Source organism: Nothobranchius furzeri, chromosome 3 (genome assembly GCF_043380555.1).
Source record: "Nothobranchius furzeri strain GRZ-AD chromosome 3, NfurGRZ-RIMD1, whole genome shotgun sequence".
Lineage (NCBI taxonomy): Eukaryota > Metazoa > Chordata > Actinopteri > Cyprinodontiformes > Nothobranchiidae > Nothobranchius > Nothobranchius furzeri.
In genome coordinates this window covers 46,908,031-46,927,865 of record NC_091743.1, presented here as the reverse complement: position 1 = coordinate 46,927,865, position 19,835 = coordinate 46,908,031, and the positions used below count along the sequence as shown (strand labels likewise).

At 41.6% G+C, this 19,835-nt stretch overlaps 2 protein-coding genes across 2 annotated transcripts; one reads left to right on the top strand and one right to left on the bottom strand.

Annotated features, from left to right (window-relative positions):
• Positions 1–683: 683 nt before the first annotated feature.
• On the top strand, positions 684–5,956 carry wdr77 (WD repeat domain 77). The gene is made up of 10 exons (XM_015959841.3): positions 684–1,030; positions 1,376–1,561; positions 1,635–1,776; positions 2,122–2,171; positions 3,464–3,534; positions 4,978–5,035; positions 5,211–5,282; positions 5,356–5,464; positions 5,543–5,611; positions 5,687–5,956. Exons 1-10 carry the CDS (start codon positions 922–924, stop codon positions 5,817–5,819), a joined length of 999 nt encoding a protein of 332 aa, XP_015815327.3. The 5' UTR covers positions 684–921; the 3' UTR covers positions 5,820–5,956.
• A 3,948-nt stretch (positions 5,957–9,904) lies between these two features.
• On the bottom strand, positions 9,905–18,295 carry LOC107385748 (uncharacterized protein C6orf132). The gene is made up of 6 exons (XM_015959840.3): positions 18,170–18,295; positions 17,933–18,090; positions 14,982–15,073; positions 12,635–12,725; positions 10,224–12,201; positions 9,905–10,147 (listed from the first exon to the last, which is right to left on the bottom strand). Exons 2-6 carry the CDS (start codon positions 18,009–18,011, stop codon positions 10,051–10,053), a joined length of 2,337 nt encoding a protein of 778 aa, XP_015815326.3. The 5' UTR covers positions 18,012–18,090; positions 18,170–18,295; the 3' UTR covers positions 9,905–10,050.
• Between the last annotated feature and the right edge of the window lie 1,540 nt (positions 18,296–19,835).

Genomic DNA, 19,835 nt, shown 5'->3' with positions numbered 1-19,835 from the left:
CTATCTATCTATCTATCTATCTACGGTGTCTGTCTGCCTGTCTGTCTGTATGTCCAGACAGATAGTATATTTGCATGGCAAAAACAGCATTTTCTTGGCTGAGTCTATGAAAACGAGATATTACATATTTGGTCCAGATTCAAATTCAAAAGTATGCATTCAGTTAATTCAAGTCACTTTTGCTGCATGTTGTACTTTTAAGCCTGATTCATTTGCCACTCTAATTTAATTTAATCTCTCTCTCTCTCTCTCTCTCTCTCTCTCTCTCTCTCTCTCTCTCTCTCTCTCTCTCTCTCTCTCTCTCTCTCTCTCTCTCTCTCTGTGTGTGTGTGTGTGTGGGGGGGGGGGGGGGGGGTCCAGTTTAAGTCATTTTGGAGTTCATTTGAATGATGCAAAGACCTCAGTGTGCAGTGATGTATTGAATAACTTCCTTCAGGCAGTAATAGTAGGGCCACCTACCGGTGTTTTACACGAAGTGCAGAAAATAAACTTTTTTTTTCAGAAGGAACCGATTTGATTTGTAAATATAGGACAATTGTTTTTATGTTTTGAACGTTTTGAAAGAGAACGTAGCAGCTCACTTACGCTCCAGTCCAGCAGACGGCGGAAACACACCACAAACTAGATAAAAATAGCAGAAGAAGATAGCGCGCTCTGATTGGGTAACATATTTCAACGTAACACTGGACCAGGAAGTTTATCTAACGTTTCTGTGTGCTGCTGTTCGCCTTAATTTTCATTCATTTGCGAAGCATTACATTTGACTGTTTTGTGAAATTTAACAATTATCATAGTTTAGGGACGCCGTTTTTAATAACATCTCCCAAAAAGGCTAAAGACAAAACACTCGTGTGTTTACGTCGGTGCTGCTAGCTAGCTAACCAGGAGCTGCATTAAGGGAAGGTTCGACCCGCGGTTTGGATGAAAAGTTCAGTCAACAACAGCATGAAAAAGGAAAACCGGTGGAACATTCCCCCCAACGCTCCTGCCTGTATGGAGAAACACCTGTGTGCTGTTCAGTACCGAGCAGGTAAGAAGGAGGAGGTCGAACACGTGGTTCCACTACTTCTGTTTTATTCAGCCAGCTTACATCTGCACACCTCCACGTGCACCTCGTTGTAGCTTTCACACGAACAAACATCTGGAACATTTGAAGAACATCAGAAAGCACGAGACTAGAAGTTTGGCTGTTGTGCAGAGTGAAAATTGACAGCTTATTTAGACTTATGCCGCCCAGAAGTGGCTTCTAGTTAATGTTTCAGTGGCGTTACGTCTTTTTTTCTTTCTTTCCAGATTTAGACAATAAGGTTGAAACTAAATAAAGACGAGCATGGTTTGGTTTATCTGATCGGTTCTTCTCATTGCCTCCTTACAGATGGCACCCTGCTGCTTGGGGCTTCCAGCCTCTCTGGCAGGAACTGGCAGGGATCTGTGTGGATCTTCAGCGAACCCGAGCAGGCTCCCAGCGAGGGATTCTGCAAAGCTGGGGTGCAGACCGAGGCTGGGGTCACAGATGTTAAATGGGCGAATGAGAAAGGAGTTCTTGTTGCATCAGATTTAGGTGAGGCGTAGTTTGATGGAAGCCGAGCGGCTGTATCACCTGAGGTTAAAACGGGATTGTTGTGGTTTTACAGGTGCTTTGGAGTTTTGGGAACTGGCAGAGGACGAGCACCTGCTGGTGAACCGCTTCACAAAATATGAACACGACCATGTAGTCACCACTGTGAGCCCTGTTACTGGAGCGAACAGTGCTGTCACTGGCAGTATGGACTGCAGGTTAGACTCTTACACACTTATAAATGAGAACACAGTTAAATGAAACCAAAAACTTCTGCAGAGAGAAACGATCGTAGGTCATCAAAGGGCTGTGGTGTTCGATACAGATTTGTGATCATTACACACTTTAGTGGGCCTTCTTATTTTGGTGCAGTAATTCATAAAAATCATGATAGTTCAGAGAAACTTTTAGTGAGATTTTAAGAGTTTAAAGTGGATCTAATTTTTAATAAATAGCTTTTGTGTTTGTTTATTTCTAAATGCTGATTCGTTTTTTTCCAGTTCTTCTGTTTTAATAATATTTTAACATTATTTTAATAACTTTATATTTATTCTTCAATACAGAATTAAAGTCTGGGATCTCGGTCAGGAAACCGTTGTCACCACCTACAGTGGTATGGAAATGTGTTTTTTATTTATGGCATTGAAACAAAAAGATGAACTTCTTTAATGGGAGGTGATTTTCCCCATTTGTAAACTGCAGCTTTTCTCTGATATCGAACTTAATATTGTTCCTGTCAGGTTTCAAGTCTATTACAAGAATAATACACACACACATAGGGATGGGTACCGAATTCGGTACTTTTTAATGTACCGACCGAATTCCACAGTACCGACCGAGCACCGATTCACGTCATTTCAAACGGTGCCTCGTTTCGGTACCCGTCCTTCATAACGAGAACTTGCCAAGACAGCTGCGCATGCGCAAGAGCGTAATGTCGTCGGTCGCTGCGAGCGAGCTGTAAACAGAGCAGCATGGTGGAAAGAACTCACGCTAAATGTGATGGGTAACTGGGTGATGATGAAACCAGCGACAGACAACGATCTAAGGGAGACATCCTCAACTTAATCTGCTCCGGTAGGTAAATATAATGTTTAAGATAACGTTAGCTTGATATGTTAGCTTCCGTTTCGCTAATGGTGCGTTCGCTTTCTCCTCGGAACTCCGAATTCCCGACTAGAGGAACATGAACGCGCTCTAAAGTTTGGCTTCACTTTACTAAATGCGACGGGTGATCGGGTGAAGATGAAACCAGCGACAACGATCTAAGTGTGAGGCATCATCGTTTTAATCTGCTCCAGCAGCTAAATAAACTGTTAAAGATAACGTTAGCTTGATCAATTAGCTTCCATTGCCACCGTTATCAGCTAATGGTGCGTTCGCTTTCTCCTCAGAAATTCTAACTTCCCAGTAGGAAAAATCAAATGAACAAAGACGGCAAAAGGAATGAAGATACGCAGTAAATTTAGTTCACAGTAAAGATGTTTGCTTCAGTTTAATTATCAGCTTATAAAACTACAAGGACGATGTTAAAATACAAACAGTTGAATGTTATTTATCGTGATATTTATCAAATATGGTTATATATTGAGAAAAAATATATATTTAATTATAAAAGAGAATTAAAATAATAAACACTCAAAAGTATCGAAAATTGGTATCGTTAAGTACCGGTATCGATTCGTAGGTACCGGGAATTATTACCGGATCGATTCAAATGTCAAAGGTACCCATCCCTACACACACACACACATCTGTCAACAGACTGTGGAAACTTTGTGTTTTTACATGTTTTCGTTCAGATTTGGGAATTGAGTCACTACTGTGCATTTTGCAGATATCTTGTGAACTTTGTGTGTACATGTGTGTGTACATGTGAATACACTTTTCCTTGTCGCCCTGCAGTGCACACACAGCCTGTCAACTGTGTTTCCTGCAGTCCTACAGACGAATCTCTCTTCATCTCATGTGGACAAGTATGATGCTGATTGTTTTTGTTTTTTTAGTCATAAAATAATAATTTTAAGCTTCATTGATTTAAACTGTTAAAGTTATTTGGTCTTTTCTTGATAAATAGTCTTTGATGAACTTCTCATTATTTGGTTTTAACACATCAATGTGATAAAAGCAGGGCTTAATTTGAGCCGGAACAAGATCCGGGAACTGTCTTATTTTGAAAGGACCGTTCCGGCAACTGTCTGCTAGGATCCGGCAACTTACGCGACCAACTTGTTCTATACGCAGGGTTCGAATTACGGGTGAGCTTAAGGGATCCCGACTCACCCTTAAGCTCAGCTCATCCCCAAAGGACGACGTTCCTCTGGAAACCCTCAGCTGACACCCGGGGGGAGCCCGAAAAAAATCCTGGTTCTACTTATATTACCTTATCTATGTGGACTCTCCAGGATTATTTAGAGCTGAGAGGCGCTGAGCTCTGATCGTTGACGCGCTCCAGACAGATGCATCCTGAGCACGACCACAGTAACCTTCCCAAAGTGTCGTCACCTCAAAAACAAATTTAACACGCGATCGTTCATGTCGGCTCATGTCCTTTAATGCTTTCTGTCTTTTATTTGTGTCTGATGAGTTTCGCTGCTGCAGAGCGCATCACATGTTTTGTGCTCCAGTGGCTTCACCGCACCGGTGCGGTGGGCGCGCGGCGCACCCTCCGCTATATTTACGGTCGGTAGATCTTTTAGCACTGCAGTTCAGAGGTAACTCATAAGGTGAATATGAACCCAGGTAGCAGTTTTTCTTTAGGATTGAGAGGAGATGCAGGAAGATAATAAACAGGCAGGACAGAAAAATAGTCAAATAAAAACAAGTTAGTTTTTGTACCTGGTGGTTGCAACAAACAGACACCATTGAAGGTAATCAGAAGAGGAACAGAAAATGAAATAATTATTTTAATGTTTAGAGCAGCAGGAACTCTTGAGAGGCTGCAGGCGCATCAGTGAGTTTGCGGCCGCTGCGCTGGGGGAGGGGGGAGAGGGCTGAAGCAGAAACTACCGTTGTTAAAAGAAATGTGTTTAACTTTGAAAATGTGGGTGGGTGCTATTTTAATAGTCAACCCCCCCCCCCCCCCCTTCTTTTTGAAGATCGATTGAGAACATTTTAATTGTTTGAATCTTGTTAGTTGCCAAGCTGAAGGAAGGGTTGTAATTGTATCTGACTAGACCGTGCTTATAGCTCAAAGATCTAACGTGCATAAAAAAAATCCACAAATAAATCAATTAAAAATGCTTAAAACTAGATAATTTACTGAGATTAAAGAGAGGATGTTGGAACGTTTATGTTATAATGTTCCGTTTGTTTCTAACAGACTGAGTCCAGCAGGTCTTTACTAAATGGATAAAAGTGTAAAACTAGACTTTGACCCTAAGCTCATCCTGTTTCCAACATAACCCTTAACCCTTCAGGATGGCCGTGTGTTGATGTGGGACAGGAGGAAGCCAAACAAACCTGCCACGAAGATAGGTGAGGAGCCTTCTGTAACACTCTCATCTCCAGGGTTACTTCCTTATCGTCTCAAGGAGGCTCGTGTATGCTCTGATCAATGGTGTATAAAGTAAACCGAGACAAGCTTCTGAGGGATGACCTCAGATTCTGATGTATATTATAAGGACCGTGATAGTTTATCATTGTGTTCCAGATGTTGGGTCGTCTGGTTGTCCGGCTACCACTGCTGCGTGGCACCCCCACCTCAGAAGCACCGTTGCCTTTGGTGAGACCTAACAACAGATCAGTGGCTGGTGGTGACCTGTCCTCCATGTTTTACTAAACTTGTTCTGTTTCAGGCGATGAGCTGGGAAAAGTGACTGTGAAGGATTTCTTAGGAACCGATCCGGCCCGGGAGAAGATGGTCCACAGCCGTAGGGTTAACAGCCTGGCCTTTTCCACAGACAAGTAAACAACCACAAGTCTGAGATTCGTTCTTAATCACTCATCTGCGTTATTAAAACTCCCTAATGTTGTTTCTCTCAGTGCCTCCCTGCTGGCCTCCGTTAGCGATGACTGTTCGCTCGCTGTCATGAAGCCTGAGCTGGAGGAAGTGTGAGTTTTTCTGCGTGACGCTAAAGCGGCTCAGTCTTCTGCACAAAAGCTACAAACGTGTGTTTTTTTCTGCAGACTGAGAGACCGACGGCACCGGGACTTTGTCGGAGGTGTTTGTTGGCGTCCCGCTGGCTCCACTGCTCTCACTACTGTGGGCTGGGATCATCTGGTGCTCCATCACTCTGTTGATGCTGCTTCCTCATCTTAGACACAACCTGGTGTTCGTGAATATCCAGATTAGCTTCTCATTCAGGAAGAAAGGACTGAAACATCTGACTCGTTCAGCACATCAGATGAAAGTACACAGGCTTGCACGTTATTTTACATTAAAGGAAATTCAGAAAATCAGCGTCTCTTTATGGTTTGTTGAGTCCAGCATCTTATTCCAGCCCTCCAGTCAGAGAGGCGTTTAACAACGTCCTGATAACGTTTCAGGAGGTTTCGCTACTTGGGCAACATGTCATTTTATAAGATCCACGTGTAACAGGCAGGTGCCGCTGCTCAGCAGGTGTTTGGTGCTTCACACACAAACTGAAAGGATACTTCAGGTCTTTCAAAGTGGAGTTTTGTTGAAACATTAAAAATCATCCCTGTCTCACCTGACGTTTTGGGATTTTTGCCTTTTTATAAATTTTGATGACATCCTATTTTTAATCTGTGGGTTTTAATCTGATGTTGGTCCATAACCACTCCATCTCCTCTTGGAAGATTTGTGTTGGTGTTAAAGAAATTCTGACCGTTCTTCAGAAATCCAGTACTGATGCTGGACGTGAAGGCTCGCAATCTCCATTCTGATTCTGGTGGGTTGAGGTCTGTGCGCTCTTACAGCTCGTCAGGTTCCTCCACACTAAGCTCATGTATCTTTGTACTAAAACCTGAATGAACCGGTTAGGTGGCAGCCTCATATCTGTCTACGTCAGTGACTACAGCTAATCTGAGCTAGACCAAAGTGGATCGTTGCCATTTTAATGAAAAACAGCAGAATCCTTGGATACTTTTGGCTGGGGGAAGAAAATCTGAAATACTGTGTGAAGCTGACAAACGAGTTAAGAATAAAAACATTCTATCCACTCATCCTCTGCTCTGCTCTGAGGAATCATTAGCTCATAAGATATAAAATGTCCAGAACCCATTTCTAAAGATCTGACCCTGTTCAACAGAGCATTAACTGCATGTACTGGAGTAGCTGCACAATGTTTACGGTGCATTAAAATACCGAGTGCTCCTCAGACGCAGCAGTAAGCGCGCTGCCCGCTCACATCAGCCGTGCAGTTGATACAAATTCCACAGGAATGTTCCCACGTTCAGATCTAAATATAGCTTTACCTGATGGATGGGGTGTGTGGTGACCTGCTGGTCACCAGTACTAATCCAACACTTAAGAGTAACCTCAACACTGAGCCAGTGAACATATCCAGTGTACATGTGACACTGATCTCAGTGTTGCATACTCGGTCTATTTTACACTCATTAGTTAAGTTCAGTTATGGGGTTAACCTTTAATTCTCACAATTGTTAAAATAATTTGCCTCTATGAGACAAAAGTGTCATTTTAGTTTGACACTACTGTTTTTAAAGTGGTCCAAATCAATTCCATGAAATAATTATATTTCAACTCTTGACAGTGTTAATACCATTGCAGCTGTCAGGCCAGCAAGCTAACAGCTAGCAAGCACACTGATGAACACTAGCAAGCTTGTGCTTCAGAGTGACTGCGACAAGTGCAAAGCATTCAGCGTGAATTACCCCTTTTTTAAGAGTGCATGGCACAGCGATCCCATTCCTTTGATCGACTTCACCTACAGTCCAACGTGACACAACAAGTGACACCACATTTGCAGCCGTGAATGAAATAATACCTTAGAACAACACAACTCTCCCAAAATAAACATGCATAAACACCCCCAAATATGACAAACTAACTAAAAACACGACTACCCACAATGCACCTTTCCCTCTGCAACTGAAGAAGCAGAGAAAGAAGAAGGGTGGAGCTCACCAGAGCACTTTTTACACTGTTTTTGGAGGAATTGTCATCAACACTGGAGTACAGAGTAATAGTAACTCCAAAAGAGTACTTTTTCTTTAACACCTGACAGGTTACACTATTAAGAGTCACCTTTAAAAAATCTGTTTTAACTTTGAAAATTACCACCAACACTGCAGAACAAAGGGATTCTTATTATTTTATGCTCAATTACTTTGAACTGACTCTGACAGAGTTATACTCTGACACTGCTTATTTAACATTTGGTATGTTACTGTGTGGCAACTTTTATAAACATTTATGTGGTTAATGACACATTTGACTTTGATCAGCCCTCATTTAAACAAACTCTTATATAAGCTCCTCCCTCACTGCTGGTCATCATCTCTAGCCGGGTTAAAGATCAGCGAACCCGAAAAGAGCAGATCTGTCATCTTAAGCTTTTTAGCGGCGTGATTAACTTTGTTTCAGTAACTTCTGCCACTAGTTTGAGAACGGATGGTTTTTTTAATCTTTCTTTACTAAATCCACTGATTCAAATGTAAACAATCATGTTTGCACCACAGGTGCACAGTGCGATAATGCTGTCATAGATGTAGACCAGTTTTAGTGATGAAAATGTAAAATAACTGTTGAAAACTGAAAAATAGACAAAAATGTGCATGAAGCGTATATTTTACAGGAATATAATCACTGGAGTTTCAAGACGGTGTGCACAAAACTGCATTTCCATTTTTCTTATACAAATGTATATACACACAGAGGAAGGGAGGACTGCATAGAAGGTCAAACGTGTCTTAGACTAATAAATATGAGAACCACGCTAGCGCTCACCTAAACTAATGGCTGGCTTTGCTTCAGCAGGTGTATATAATATACATGTAACAGAACATCTTAGTATTAACAGGTTTATACACCAAAAACTATATTCTACATTTTGTACTTGCAATCAAGGAGAAAACCCCTTGAAAAAGTACAGAGCATGATATAATTCACAAGTAGCATTCAGAACGATACAAAGCTGTTAAAAATGACAAACATTCTTTACGCATTTCTCACACTTGTTGTTTTTAAAAAGGCTAAATGAATGTTCCTGACAACAACCAACTAAATTTATTAACTAAGGCCTGGGTCACACGGCGAGATTATGCCGATTTTTGACCAGATTCTCCCCTTCTGACAATCATGGTCACCCAAAAACTGTGATGTCTCTAAAGTAGGGATGCTCAGTATTGTCTGACTCCTAATTTTCGATAAACCGATACCAACATATGCTGTGTCCTCCTCATAAAAAGAAAAACTAAAACATTTTAGGTGATTAACATCACATATTTCCTATCTTACACGCTTCAACTTTAAACATGTTCTATGCAAAATGACAACTACTTCAATTTAAGTTAGTAAAAGGAAAAGTGCCACGTTTAATTTGTCTCCAACAGCAATTGAATCTTATTTTCCTCATGATGTGTGTAATAGTCGGTAACGTGTTTATTTTTATTTTTCTGTATGTTGCCGCTATGGTGATAAAACGTTTATTAAGATCGTCAGATAAGAAAAGCAAGCCTTGGGTGAAGATTCTTGTGTTTGCTTTAGTCGTTTGCTAGCTGTCTAGCTACACATAGCTACATGCTGCGTGTAAGCTCGCCACACAGGACAAAGTTTTACTTCACAAGTTGTTCAAAATAAACTAACATTTCTCAAAAACTTTACGTCAAATCCGTCATATTTTGAGAGAGAGGTGAACTAGCTGAAGAGTTTGTAAAGTATGTGTATGATACATAAAAATTGTGTCGCTAAAAGACTGAAAACCAATAGATATTTTCTGATATTAAACATTAATTGTAGACCGATAATGTCAAACATCGCTACTCTAAAGATAATCTTATGGGATATTCCTGTAATGTGTGGTGTATTAAGAGTGCTGTGGTCTGCTCAGAAGCATATTAGGACAGCTCCGATTGTACATAGAGGATATTAAACCTGTTGGATTGTCTTGGCCCAGTATTGCAGTGACTGTGTGCCCTGAGGACAAACGAACATGCAGCCTGTTGAATGTGACATATAGCCAATCAGAAAACAAGGTCACGGAATGAGGCTGCACAAAGCAAGAGGAGTCCTCCTCCACTGCTGTCATGTTTGTTTACTCTAAAGCCATTTTTAGTCTCAAGAGGTTTTGCAAGATATCCACTCTTGACCTGGAAATGTTTGTGTGGTGTGTTGACTTTACTGTGTGGCCGTATATCACCACACCTTGTAGGGCAGAAACGGTTATATCCATGATTTTTCTATTGCCATGTGTATGGTCGCTCATCTTTTGTAAATCTGACCATTTTAAACCGTTACCGTTTGAGCCAGGCCTCAAGCATTCTTAAGAAAATGACATCTGCAAAATTCAAAGTCCTGTTGGTTGAACGTACAAATACGACTGACTCCATCATAGACGTGCAGATCTTTAAGACTCTTCTTTGTTAACAAGGGTGATGGGCTGCTTAGTTCCAGGCCGGACGGTGAAAGTCATGCCGTACTGTTGTCTGGATTTGGCTCCGTCACTGTGAAGTAGAAGAACAAGAATGAAATTAACCAAGATAACATTTATTCAGAAGATATCTGAGTGATGACTCTAACCTGGTGGGAGATTTTACTTTGGGGCTCTCCTGATACTTCTTGACCAGTTTACTTTCCAACTCCTTCATGTCCATGCTGGCCGGTTTGTTGTTTGTAGGGGGAGGCTGCGGCTGTGTTTTGGCTTTCCGTACAACAGGGACCTTGTTGCTGTCTTCAGACGCTGTGGTACCCCAGTCATCAGGACTGGACTCCGTTTCATTCACTGGGGCCATTTTTTGGTCCATTTCAATCATCTTCTTTTGTAAGATGCTAAGGAGAGTGGCCTGATTGGCTGAGAGAGTCGGGGGTAGCTGGTTGGGGGTTGACTTGGTTTTCGTCTTGACTTGTGGCTTTAGTTTGATGTCTGTGTCCGGGGGTGGGAGTTTGGGAGGTGTATGGGGATGTGGAGCTGGAGGAGGTGGACCTACAGCTGGCATCGGGGTCTTTTTAGCAGGGGGACTGGGTGGACAGATGGATGGGGGTGGCTCCATTATCTCAAAGAAGTCACCAAACTCTGGTGGTGGTGGGAGCACAGGCATGTTCAGATCCTCTTTGTGGTCCTTCTGCCACACAGCTTGGGGCTTTGAAGGTTGTTCTTTTGCTGTTTGTTTTTCCTGAGCCACCTTGTTTACAGTTGCTGATGAAAGTGTGGGACCATTTGATGGTTTCTTATCTGAGACCCACTGAATTTTGGGGTTGCTGGATGTTTCTGAAGCCTGAATATCTACCTTGGGTTCTACAGGTCCAACAGGCTGTGGGATCTCTTGTAACCTTTCTTGTAATGGTGTTGAAGAAGCTGAGCTGGATTTTGGGACAACGATGAAAGAATTTGGACTGGAGTCACTCGGGTGAATGCCTGAGCTGGAATCGTCGCTGATCCGGGTGCTGCTTTCCCGCGACAACGAGATATTCGCTCGTTGTTTATCTCTTTCTTTAGCTGCTTGTAGGAGAGCCAGTGGTGATGCTGCATGGGCATCCCGGGCTCCGGTGGTGTCATTAGCCTTCAGGTTGCGTAGTTTGCGATCCAACATTGGGCTGAAGCTCCGGCTTTGACCCGGAGATGAATCCAGTTTGTTCTTACTGGCCTCTGAATTAGTCTGAACATTGTTCACCTTCTGTTGCTGCGGAGGCTCAAGTGGTTTGATTGTTTCTGGCTGTATTGAAACCGTTTCTGTCTTTGGCTCTGCCTTTGGCTCTGTCTTTGGCTCCGCCTTTGGCTCTGTCTTTGGCTCCACCTTTGGCTCTGTCTTTGGGTCAGCTTTGGGTTTTTGAGGCGTCTGGGCGATGATGGCATCTTTTATGTCCTCCTTTGGTTTTTGTACTTCTTTGGGATCTGTTTTAGACAGTTGGGTAACATTTCCATCTACGAGCACAGGAACTGAGTTACCTGACTTAGAATCTTCAAGGAGGAGCATTTGCTTTGGTCTGGTCATGTGATCCTCTTGTTTACCCAGAAATGTGGCCTTTGGACTGTCATAAACCTTTGCTTTGTTTTTTGGATTGAAGGTGGACAATGAAGGTGTGTCCACTGGGGGAGGTGGTGCAGGACTATGTGGTGGGGAGTCAGTGAGGGAAATGGATGACAATCTGGTAGGCTTTGCTGGTGGTATCTTCTGAGTTCTGAGTTGTTTCTCAAGAGGAGGCTTTGGCGGGGAAAAAGTTGGAGGCTCAGGAACATTGGGTGGTGGTGGAATGTAAGTGGGCACTGATGAGGCAGAGCCAGAGGAGGAGGTAGATGGTGGTTTCGGGGGCGCCATTGCTGGAGGTTTTAGGTTGGACAGATCCTCCTCTTTCATGGATGGTGGCAGTTTTGGTGCAGGCATAGAAGGAGGCTGAAGGGCTGCCAAGTCCAGGCTGTTCATGTCTCCCATGAAGCCTGGTGGAGGAATAAAATTCAAAGGAGGGGGTGGAGGTGACATTGAAGGAGGAGGAGGAACAAATATTTCATCATCCACGTGGTCAGACATAACAGATCCATTGGATAATTTATCTCCAGCAGCTGTGGAGGATAAGAAACGAAGAAAAGTGAGAAATGTGCAACATGGAGATGAATAATGACATTTGAACAAAAAATGTTCAGTCAGAAAGACCCAATCCTCTTTTACTGCAGTGCAGGTCAGACAATACTAGGTATTCAAAAATAAGATCTGAAATAAATTCAAATGTATACAACCTGAAAGCCAACTCCATTTAAAATATTTAGAATAGCTAAAACAAAAACACTCCCATTTATGCTGTCATCCATTGTGCAACAGTATGGGTAAACATTTACCTGCTCTGGTTTTTTCCTTTATTCTTTTTCCGGTGATCCATCACCTGAGTCTTGGCCAGAGCACCGGAACATACTTTGTTCTAACCGAGTCCAAATCTGCTAAGTCTATCTCCGTTTACGTAAACCTTAAGCACATGGTGTGGTTTGGTGAGATCCTCACCTGTGCCGTTGACTTTTGGACCATTGGTTGGAGGGAGGAGGGGTACTTTAGGGGTTGGGACGGCAAACCCTTGGAAACTTTCTACCACAGACTGAAAGAAAGAAAGCAAAATGCAAAAATCAGTAAAAAGAAGCAAAGATGAGATCAGAAACGGTACGTTCTGTTCTGCCGGAGCCTGCACTCTTAAGGTGAACAAACCAGTTCTGAGCGATTGCATGACCTAGGCTTTCTTGAATAGGGAATTCATTATTGGTGTCAACATAAAATGTTTCTGCCAAGTGATTTTTATGAGAAACATCCAATTTGGCAGTTCACACACTCATGAACACACACACCTTATTTTCCTCTTGACAAAGGTTGAATCGGTAAAACTGACTTTAAGCAAATGCACCACAGATGCTTTTGAGTTCAAATATGAACGGCCTTTGCTGTTAGGCTTGTCATAATATACTTATAGGCGGAGCGCAAGACTTTCACATTCTTTAAGTATGAGGAACCTTCGATGAATCAGAGGATACACCTATTATTCATCAAAATGGGCCTGGCTGTCAGATGCCTGGGTGTTCGTAAAGGTGTGTGTGTGTGTGTGTGTGTGTGTGTGTGTGTGTGTGTGTGTGTGTGTGTGTGTGTGTGTGTGTGTGTGTGTGTGTGTGTGTGTGTGTGTGTTAGGGATGTGACATTGGTTCACAGAACCAGTAGCAACCTAAAATAAACAGACTCTGTTGACACAATAGAGACCAGAGGATTCAGGGGTGTAAATCTTTCCATCATCACGAGTCGTGTTTTATGTTTTTGGTCCTGAAGCAAAACGCACTCAGCAGTTGCTTTATGCCCTTTAAACTGCTTGCAATGGAAAATCTGCATCACAAGAAAACGTTAAATGTATAGATCACAGTTTCTGCTATTCTATTTCAGTATCACACCGTCCTTGCGGATTATCCCACTAGCGTAGCTGTGCTGTGAAGGTTATAAGTCTGAGGGTGTGACACCAGAGACGGCGTGTGATCCAGTCTCATTTCATCTCCTCGTTCCCTGCACCGTGACTCATTCGCAGCTGTCGCAGCACTCGGAGGCGTCCTGCCCACGGGCCGCAGGGTGCGCCACAAGACACTCCCTAACAAAAAGATGTGAGGTGTGTGAACTACAGCGCAGATGAGCTGCTCGTGAAGTGATAATAGGAGGCCTGTCTGTCACACAGACTGCTGCTGCACACGTATGTTAGTGCGAACCTTTCCTAAACTGGACATGTTGACATCTTAACCTACAGATACAAAACACAGCTAAACACTTCCCTTTCATCTAAATCAGATTAGTGCATTTATTAGTGTTAGGCGTCACACTTTACTGCAAAACTGGTTTTAATAATGGAAGTGATACATTTTGGATACATTGTGTTGCCTTACGTATCAATTCAAATACATAAACATACACAAAGGAAGGTTTTTTCAAACTCCAGTCTCGGTTCCGGTGACTCCGCCCCAACGACCGTTGAACGAACCCCGACACTGGGCACCGACGGGCACTGGCCTCTGTTCTCACATTGTTTTTATATCGCTTTTAACACACATTTAGCTTTATTTGTTCTCTTACTGTTTTATTTTTTGGGTTGATAAACTGTTTGATTTTAATATTTTAATGTGATTTATTCTGGTTTTAGCCGTTTACAGCACTTTGGTCTTTTTGTGAGCAGTTTGTTGTAAAATGCCACAGAAATTGATGGACTGAATGAAACAAGCTAGAATTGTTTTCTGTGCAAAAATGTGTTTAATCATGATTTCAAATAATAGCCATTTTTCATGTGTCTGGTCGGGACATTTAGCTGTGTACGGATGAGGAGAGTAACTTGGGGAATTGCTCTAATTTCTGGTTGAAGGTGGATTTTTGGCGCTTGACCTTATTTCACCTACAGTGTGTTTTCCTCCTCAGACCAGACTCTAATCCAGGTATGTTCAAAATGTGGCCCAGGGGCCATTTGAAGCCCTCCGAGTGATTTTGTGTGGCCCCCAAATGAATTTATAAAATAGTGGAATTTTGTCACTCCATTCCTATGATCAGATTTTTACTACTATGCAAACTTTTGACTTATTTTTGAGAAGTATGAAAAAAATCCCCAATATTTTTTTTATTAAACAGAAAATAAAACACATTTTGGGTGGTGTATGAGGACTTTTAAACCTTCAGTGTTGTCTTTAAATGTTTGGACACCCCTGCTCTAATCGACCTTCCCTTTACATGTGACAAGACCATCACCAACCACCACAAGACTCAGGATAACAAAAATAAATAAATAATCAAAAGCAGGTAAAAAAACAAAGCTTGCGAAGATGCAGAATAAAGTTGTACTCACAGCGTGAGTGTGCTTGACCGTGGGTCTGGCCCGTACGTTGGCTGTCCCAGATTCAGAGATTTTAGCTGAATCCAACACCAACTCCACATTGTCTGATGGGACACACGAAGACATTTCTATTAAGCACACCGGTCACACAACTAGATCCCATTTAAAACTCAGAATGTTAAACTACTTTAGCATTTGCTGCTCTTGTGGTGTTTTTCTGGCATCAGCAGCTTCATTTTGTCTGTTATCTACACGCATCTACAGCACAGAGCAGAATCTGAACGTCGCATCTTTAAAAAACAGAAAAAAAAAAAGACTGGAAACAAGACCTGAGAGACAGTTTTAGCCTAACCTCATTGGTGTCAGGCCGCTTTTTATCTGGTAATTTATTTACTTTTAAACTGAGTAAAACATGTATTTTTGTGACCAGTCCTTTTCGTGTCTGAATGATTCACGGGTCAGAGTTAAGTGGCTTAACAAACACAAAACACATTCCTTTGGAAATATTCAGACAATGAACTAAAAATGGATGAGAAAAGAAGAATTGAACAAAGAATAAAATAAACGTAAACATTCCTTCAGCGAGTCTGCAGAGCTTTAACCCTTTGATGCATGCATTATGAAATCTTCAACCATGATTTTTTAAACAATTTTTTTCATTCATCTTTAGGTGTGAATGAAACAAATTTCATATTTACATATTTTTTGTAAAATTTAATTTACAAATAATTTATTACATGTCCACCACAGTGGACAGCGTGCAATCTGAACATGAAATATGTCGGCTTGACTTACTGAAGTACAAATGGAGGGGCTCAAATGCAATAAAGTCTTCAACAGCTGTGCTTAATAGCAAAAATAATTAAATAACAATTTTAAGTACCTGTCCACTGTAGTGACCATTATGCATCAAAGGGTTAAAACGGGACAGCTTCGTCTCATCTTGGATGATTTGTCCTCATAAATCTGAATTTCTGCTGTTCGGAAGGACTGTGTGCGCTGAATTGACCTTTTAGCGTCTTTTCCTCATTTTTTTGTTGACAACAAAATAGCAACGTACGGCTGAACCAGCGAGTCTGCATGTTATAACATCTAACCACTGGGATTTAGTGAAAGTTCAGTCATGTTGCTGTACTAGCTTACGGAAAGCTACTACAGCTCCTGATCCCATTCTTAGGTGAAGATCGACAAACGGGTTCCAAATAAGCTGTTAAAGAGTGTTTTTCCTTTAAGTATCTTGTTTTTACAGCAGAACCAGAGCATTTGAGCTCAGGCCTTATGTAACGATCACTTTAAAAGAGAATAAGGCACAAACCTGCAAACTAAACAAATCTCTGCCCCCCTTATGAAGCTGAAAACCATCATACAGCTGATGGGACATGACTCCGACTGAAGGAAATCTAAGTGGTTCTCTGATTTGTTCCGGCGTCTGCCGGGCTGTTTGTCCCAAACAGATTCCTGTCACTGTCTGCTGGTTTTTGGTACTGATCTGCAAACCAAGACTGACTGAAGACATGACAGACATGGAGACCAAAGTGTCTACCTACATTCCCCACAGTTTCCATCGAGACATTTTTATGATTTTTCCAAATAGAGATTTAATTATGTCACTCAGGAATGTCGACACGACTCTGGAATGAAAACATGGCGGCGTTAAACCAGTCTAACCAAACGACTGGTTTCCTTTTAGTGCCTCGTTCTGATTTAAATAGACAAATGTTCTCTCTCACATTTGCATAGCGAAGGCTTTCCTGCTCTTAGAGGAGTTCACCTCAGATTTGACTTAGCACTTCCTTTTACTCTGAACGCTGGTTCAATATCTGACAATAATGGTTTAGGGTTAGGGTAATAGCATTTGACTTAGTTGTTCTAGTGTAGAAAGCTATTTTCAAATGTTTTGTTCACCAAGCATCTAGAAAAGTGAACGTTTAAAAGCAAAAACCCCGATAGTCTCATTAACAATCATAAAACCCACCTGATTTCTGAACTCTACAACCGTTTCCAATCAGCTTACAGCCACCATCCTGATCCCCCAAAAGGTAAGATGGGATTAAACTAAGTATTTTGTTCTGCGAGTTATAAAATGCAGCTGATGGGATAGGTTGTGGTCTAACCCGGGTCTGATTTCAAGGTAGGAAATGAAAATTTGACTAGAAGGACTTTCAGTGATGACTTGTGCAGCAACATTTTCATAAACCTCCATCAAAAAGCTGCAAATGCAAACTGTTCTGCTCTATGGTTTTTAACATTGAAAATGAAAACCTAAACAAATAACCTCAAGGTTAGAAAATAAACGTTGTTGAAAGATGTGGTTGAAGAAGAAATCCACATGCAAATTCTGTCAAAGACTTCTGTGTCCTGGAATAAGAGGTAAACAGGAGGACAATTAAAACACAAGGTGCCTTTGCCAAAGGGCCTGAAGTGACCACACACTGCATTCCTTTAGCTGTTGTTTAAAAACTACGACAGGATTTAACCAATAAAAACCTACAGAAATACATTCACTCATAACAAAAGGTATTTAGAGGTTCATTATGTATTAGTATCTGAATTACATGCCATGTCCTGGTAATAACACATGTTTAAAATAATCTAATCTGTATGAATTCAAACCTTTATGTAATTACTTTTGCATATTTTAAACATTAATCAGTTGATTTGATCTATCTGAGCGTTTCTGTGTCACATAAACGACTTCTCACCTGTTATTACACTTGTTATTACAGGTGAGAAGTCCGGGGGTATTTTATTTTGAAGGAGACAATTTTCAGAAATGTTAATTAAAATAGTCTAGGGTGTAAATGAGAAGTGAGCAATCTCAGGTTAATGTGATTTAGCACAGTGTAGTTCTGTTTCATACATTCAAGTAAATTCAAATCAAATACAGAGATCTGTCATTAGCAGCCGGTAACTTTTGGTCACTTTGGATAATCTAAACTCCTTTTTGTCCCATCTGGACTCACCCATGTCCTGCATTTTAACGCTGGTGTCGAACAGGGAGTGGTTCTTCCGACCCAGGAAGTTCAGAGTTCCCCTCTTCATTTTGATCGGTTAATCAACCTTCCGGACAATCAGCGCTTCATTTCAGGTAAATCCGAGGTCAATCTGTCAGCAGGTGCGCCTGCGAGCGACAGGTGAGTCTGTTAGAACCTTTCAGGACAGACTGGTAAAATGGAGCAAGCCCCGCCCACCCGACCCACCTCCTGCAGACTCCCAACCAGCAGGTGAGGCCTCCTTCTCCCTTTCAGACACATTCCTGAACAAACTGTGGAGCTGTAACCAGGCTGGGAATGAGCTCCACTTCAAAGCTTGTTTGGGCTCAGCTGCTGGGAAGGAGTCAGGGAAATGTTATTAATAAACATGTTCAGGAACTTTGGGTTTCACTTTTTTACATCATTATAAACATAAAAACATCAAATATTAGTGTTTCACTCGTCTTTGGGAATTAAACAATCTTTCTTTATCTTCATAAGTAAACACATCAATAATTTGATCTTATTTTAACTAAATTAAATGATTTTATTAATTCCACTTTATGAGGCACAATGTTTAAAACACTGTGCTTGTTTACATTATGAGTTAAATTAAACTCTTTTCCTCTAATTGTTTTAATGCTGAAAAGCATTCATACCATAGTGATCCTGTTTCTCTTTATAGTTATTAATCGGTTTATTGTTTGAAGTCTGTTATTGAGCCAATAACAGACTTCTGTTTTTGATCTTTTTGAACTATCTGTACTTAATAAAACTAGAAACAAGTTAAATTTGATTGACCGTCAGAAGGTGGGAAAGTGCCCCGCTCCCTCCCAGCTCCCTGATTGGTTGAGAGAGGTCAATCATCTTCTGGCTAAATGGAATTACACACCCACACAAAATCGATCGGCTTGACCCAAGGAATCCGTAGTCAGCTGACCTCATTCTTGGAGCACATCCTGTTGCTGCACCTAGACCTGACCAACTGCAGCAAGCCCAGATCATAACACTGCCCCCACAGGCTTGTAGAGTAGGTACTAGGCATGATGGGTGCATCACTTCACTAGCTCCCAGACCGTAGGTCGTACAGTCAAAAACTTTATATGTACATGATCCTTGGATGATTCAGCATCTTTTTTGTATTGGCCACGCCCATTTCCGCCTAACTAGATTTTTTGCTAGATCACTCTGGAACAGGATCCATCCCCTCTCTTTTAGTGAGCCCTAAGGTGACACTGGAGCTCATTACCATCACAGTGTGAATGGATGAATGATGCGCTGTAGTGTAAAGAACCCCACCATATCTTCACTCATTACCCTTCCAACAACCAGTGCAATTTTAATCTCTATGGTTATTCCCAAAACTCCTTTGGCTGCTCCTCATTCCAGTTCGCTGCTTCCCACGACTGGAATGAGCTGCAAAAGTCACTGAAGCTCGCTACCTTCCATTATCTACCTTCAATAATTCACTACAATCAATAGTTTCTGATGAATGTGCTTCTGAGTACTTAAAGAGCAAGTCACCCCCAAATAAACTTTTTTTTGCTGATAAACTAAATAAACGAGTGTCTAATCGTGCTGCAGACACATGTAGTCAATAATTTGGTACTTCAGTGCATCTTAGTTAAAATTTAAATATGCTGCCTAAAACTGGCAGTGTAGTGCCGTTGTCAGGTAAAAACTCTGCACTGTATTCTAATTTAAATCTGCCACCGCTATTGGCTAAGAGGTATGCTATGATGTAAACTGGTACATTATGATGTCACAATGCTGTGGTGAGCCTGTGTGTGTGTGTGTGTGTGTGTGTATTTGATAGCAGCTCCGCCCTCTCGGTCTGCCAGGCAACAGCATGTGTTGCATTTTTCAAACATGAAGTGGGAGTGGAGTTAGAATC

What these genes read in the sequence shown, in the direction of transcription:
- LOC107385748 (XM_015959840.3), bottom strand. Translation starts at nt 18,011, where the DNA reads ATGAAGAGGGGAACTCTGAACTTCCTGGGTCGGAAGAACCACTCCCTG. An exon ending in CGTTAAAATGCAGGACATGG is followed by an intron (nt 15,074 to 17,932) that starts GTGAGTCCAGAT and finishes GTGTCCCATCAG; the next exon opens with ACAATGTGGAGTTGGTGTTG. An exon ending in CGGTCAAGCACACTCACGCT is followed by an intron (nt 12,726 to 14,981) that starts GTGAGTACAACT and finishes TCTTTCTTTCAG; the next exon opens with TCTGTGGTAGAAAGTTTCCA.
- wdr77 (XM_015959841.3), top strand. Translation starts at nt 922, where the DNA reads ATGAAAAGTTCAGTCAACAACAGCATGAAAAAGGAAAACCGGTGGAAC. An exon ending in CAGAAGCACCGTTGCCTTTG is followed by an intron (nt 5,283 to 5,355) that starts GTGAGACCTAAC and finishes GTTCTGTTTCAG; the next exon opens with GCGATGAGCTGGGAAAAGTG. An exon ending in AAGCCTGAGCTGGAGGAAGT is followed by an intron (nt 5,612 to 5,686) that starts GTGAGTTTTTCT and finishes TTTTTTCTGCAG; the next exon opens with ACTGAGAGACCGACGGCACC.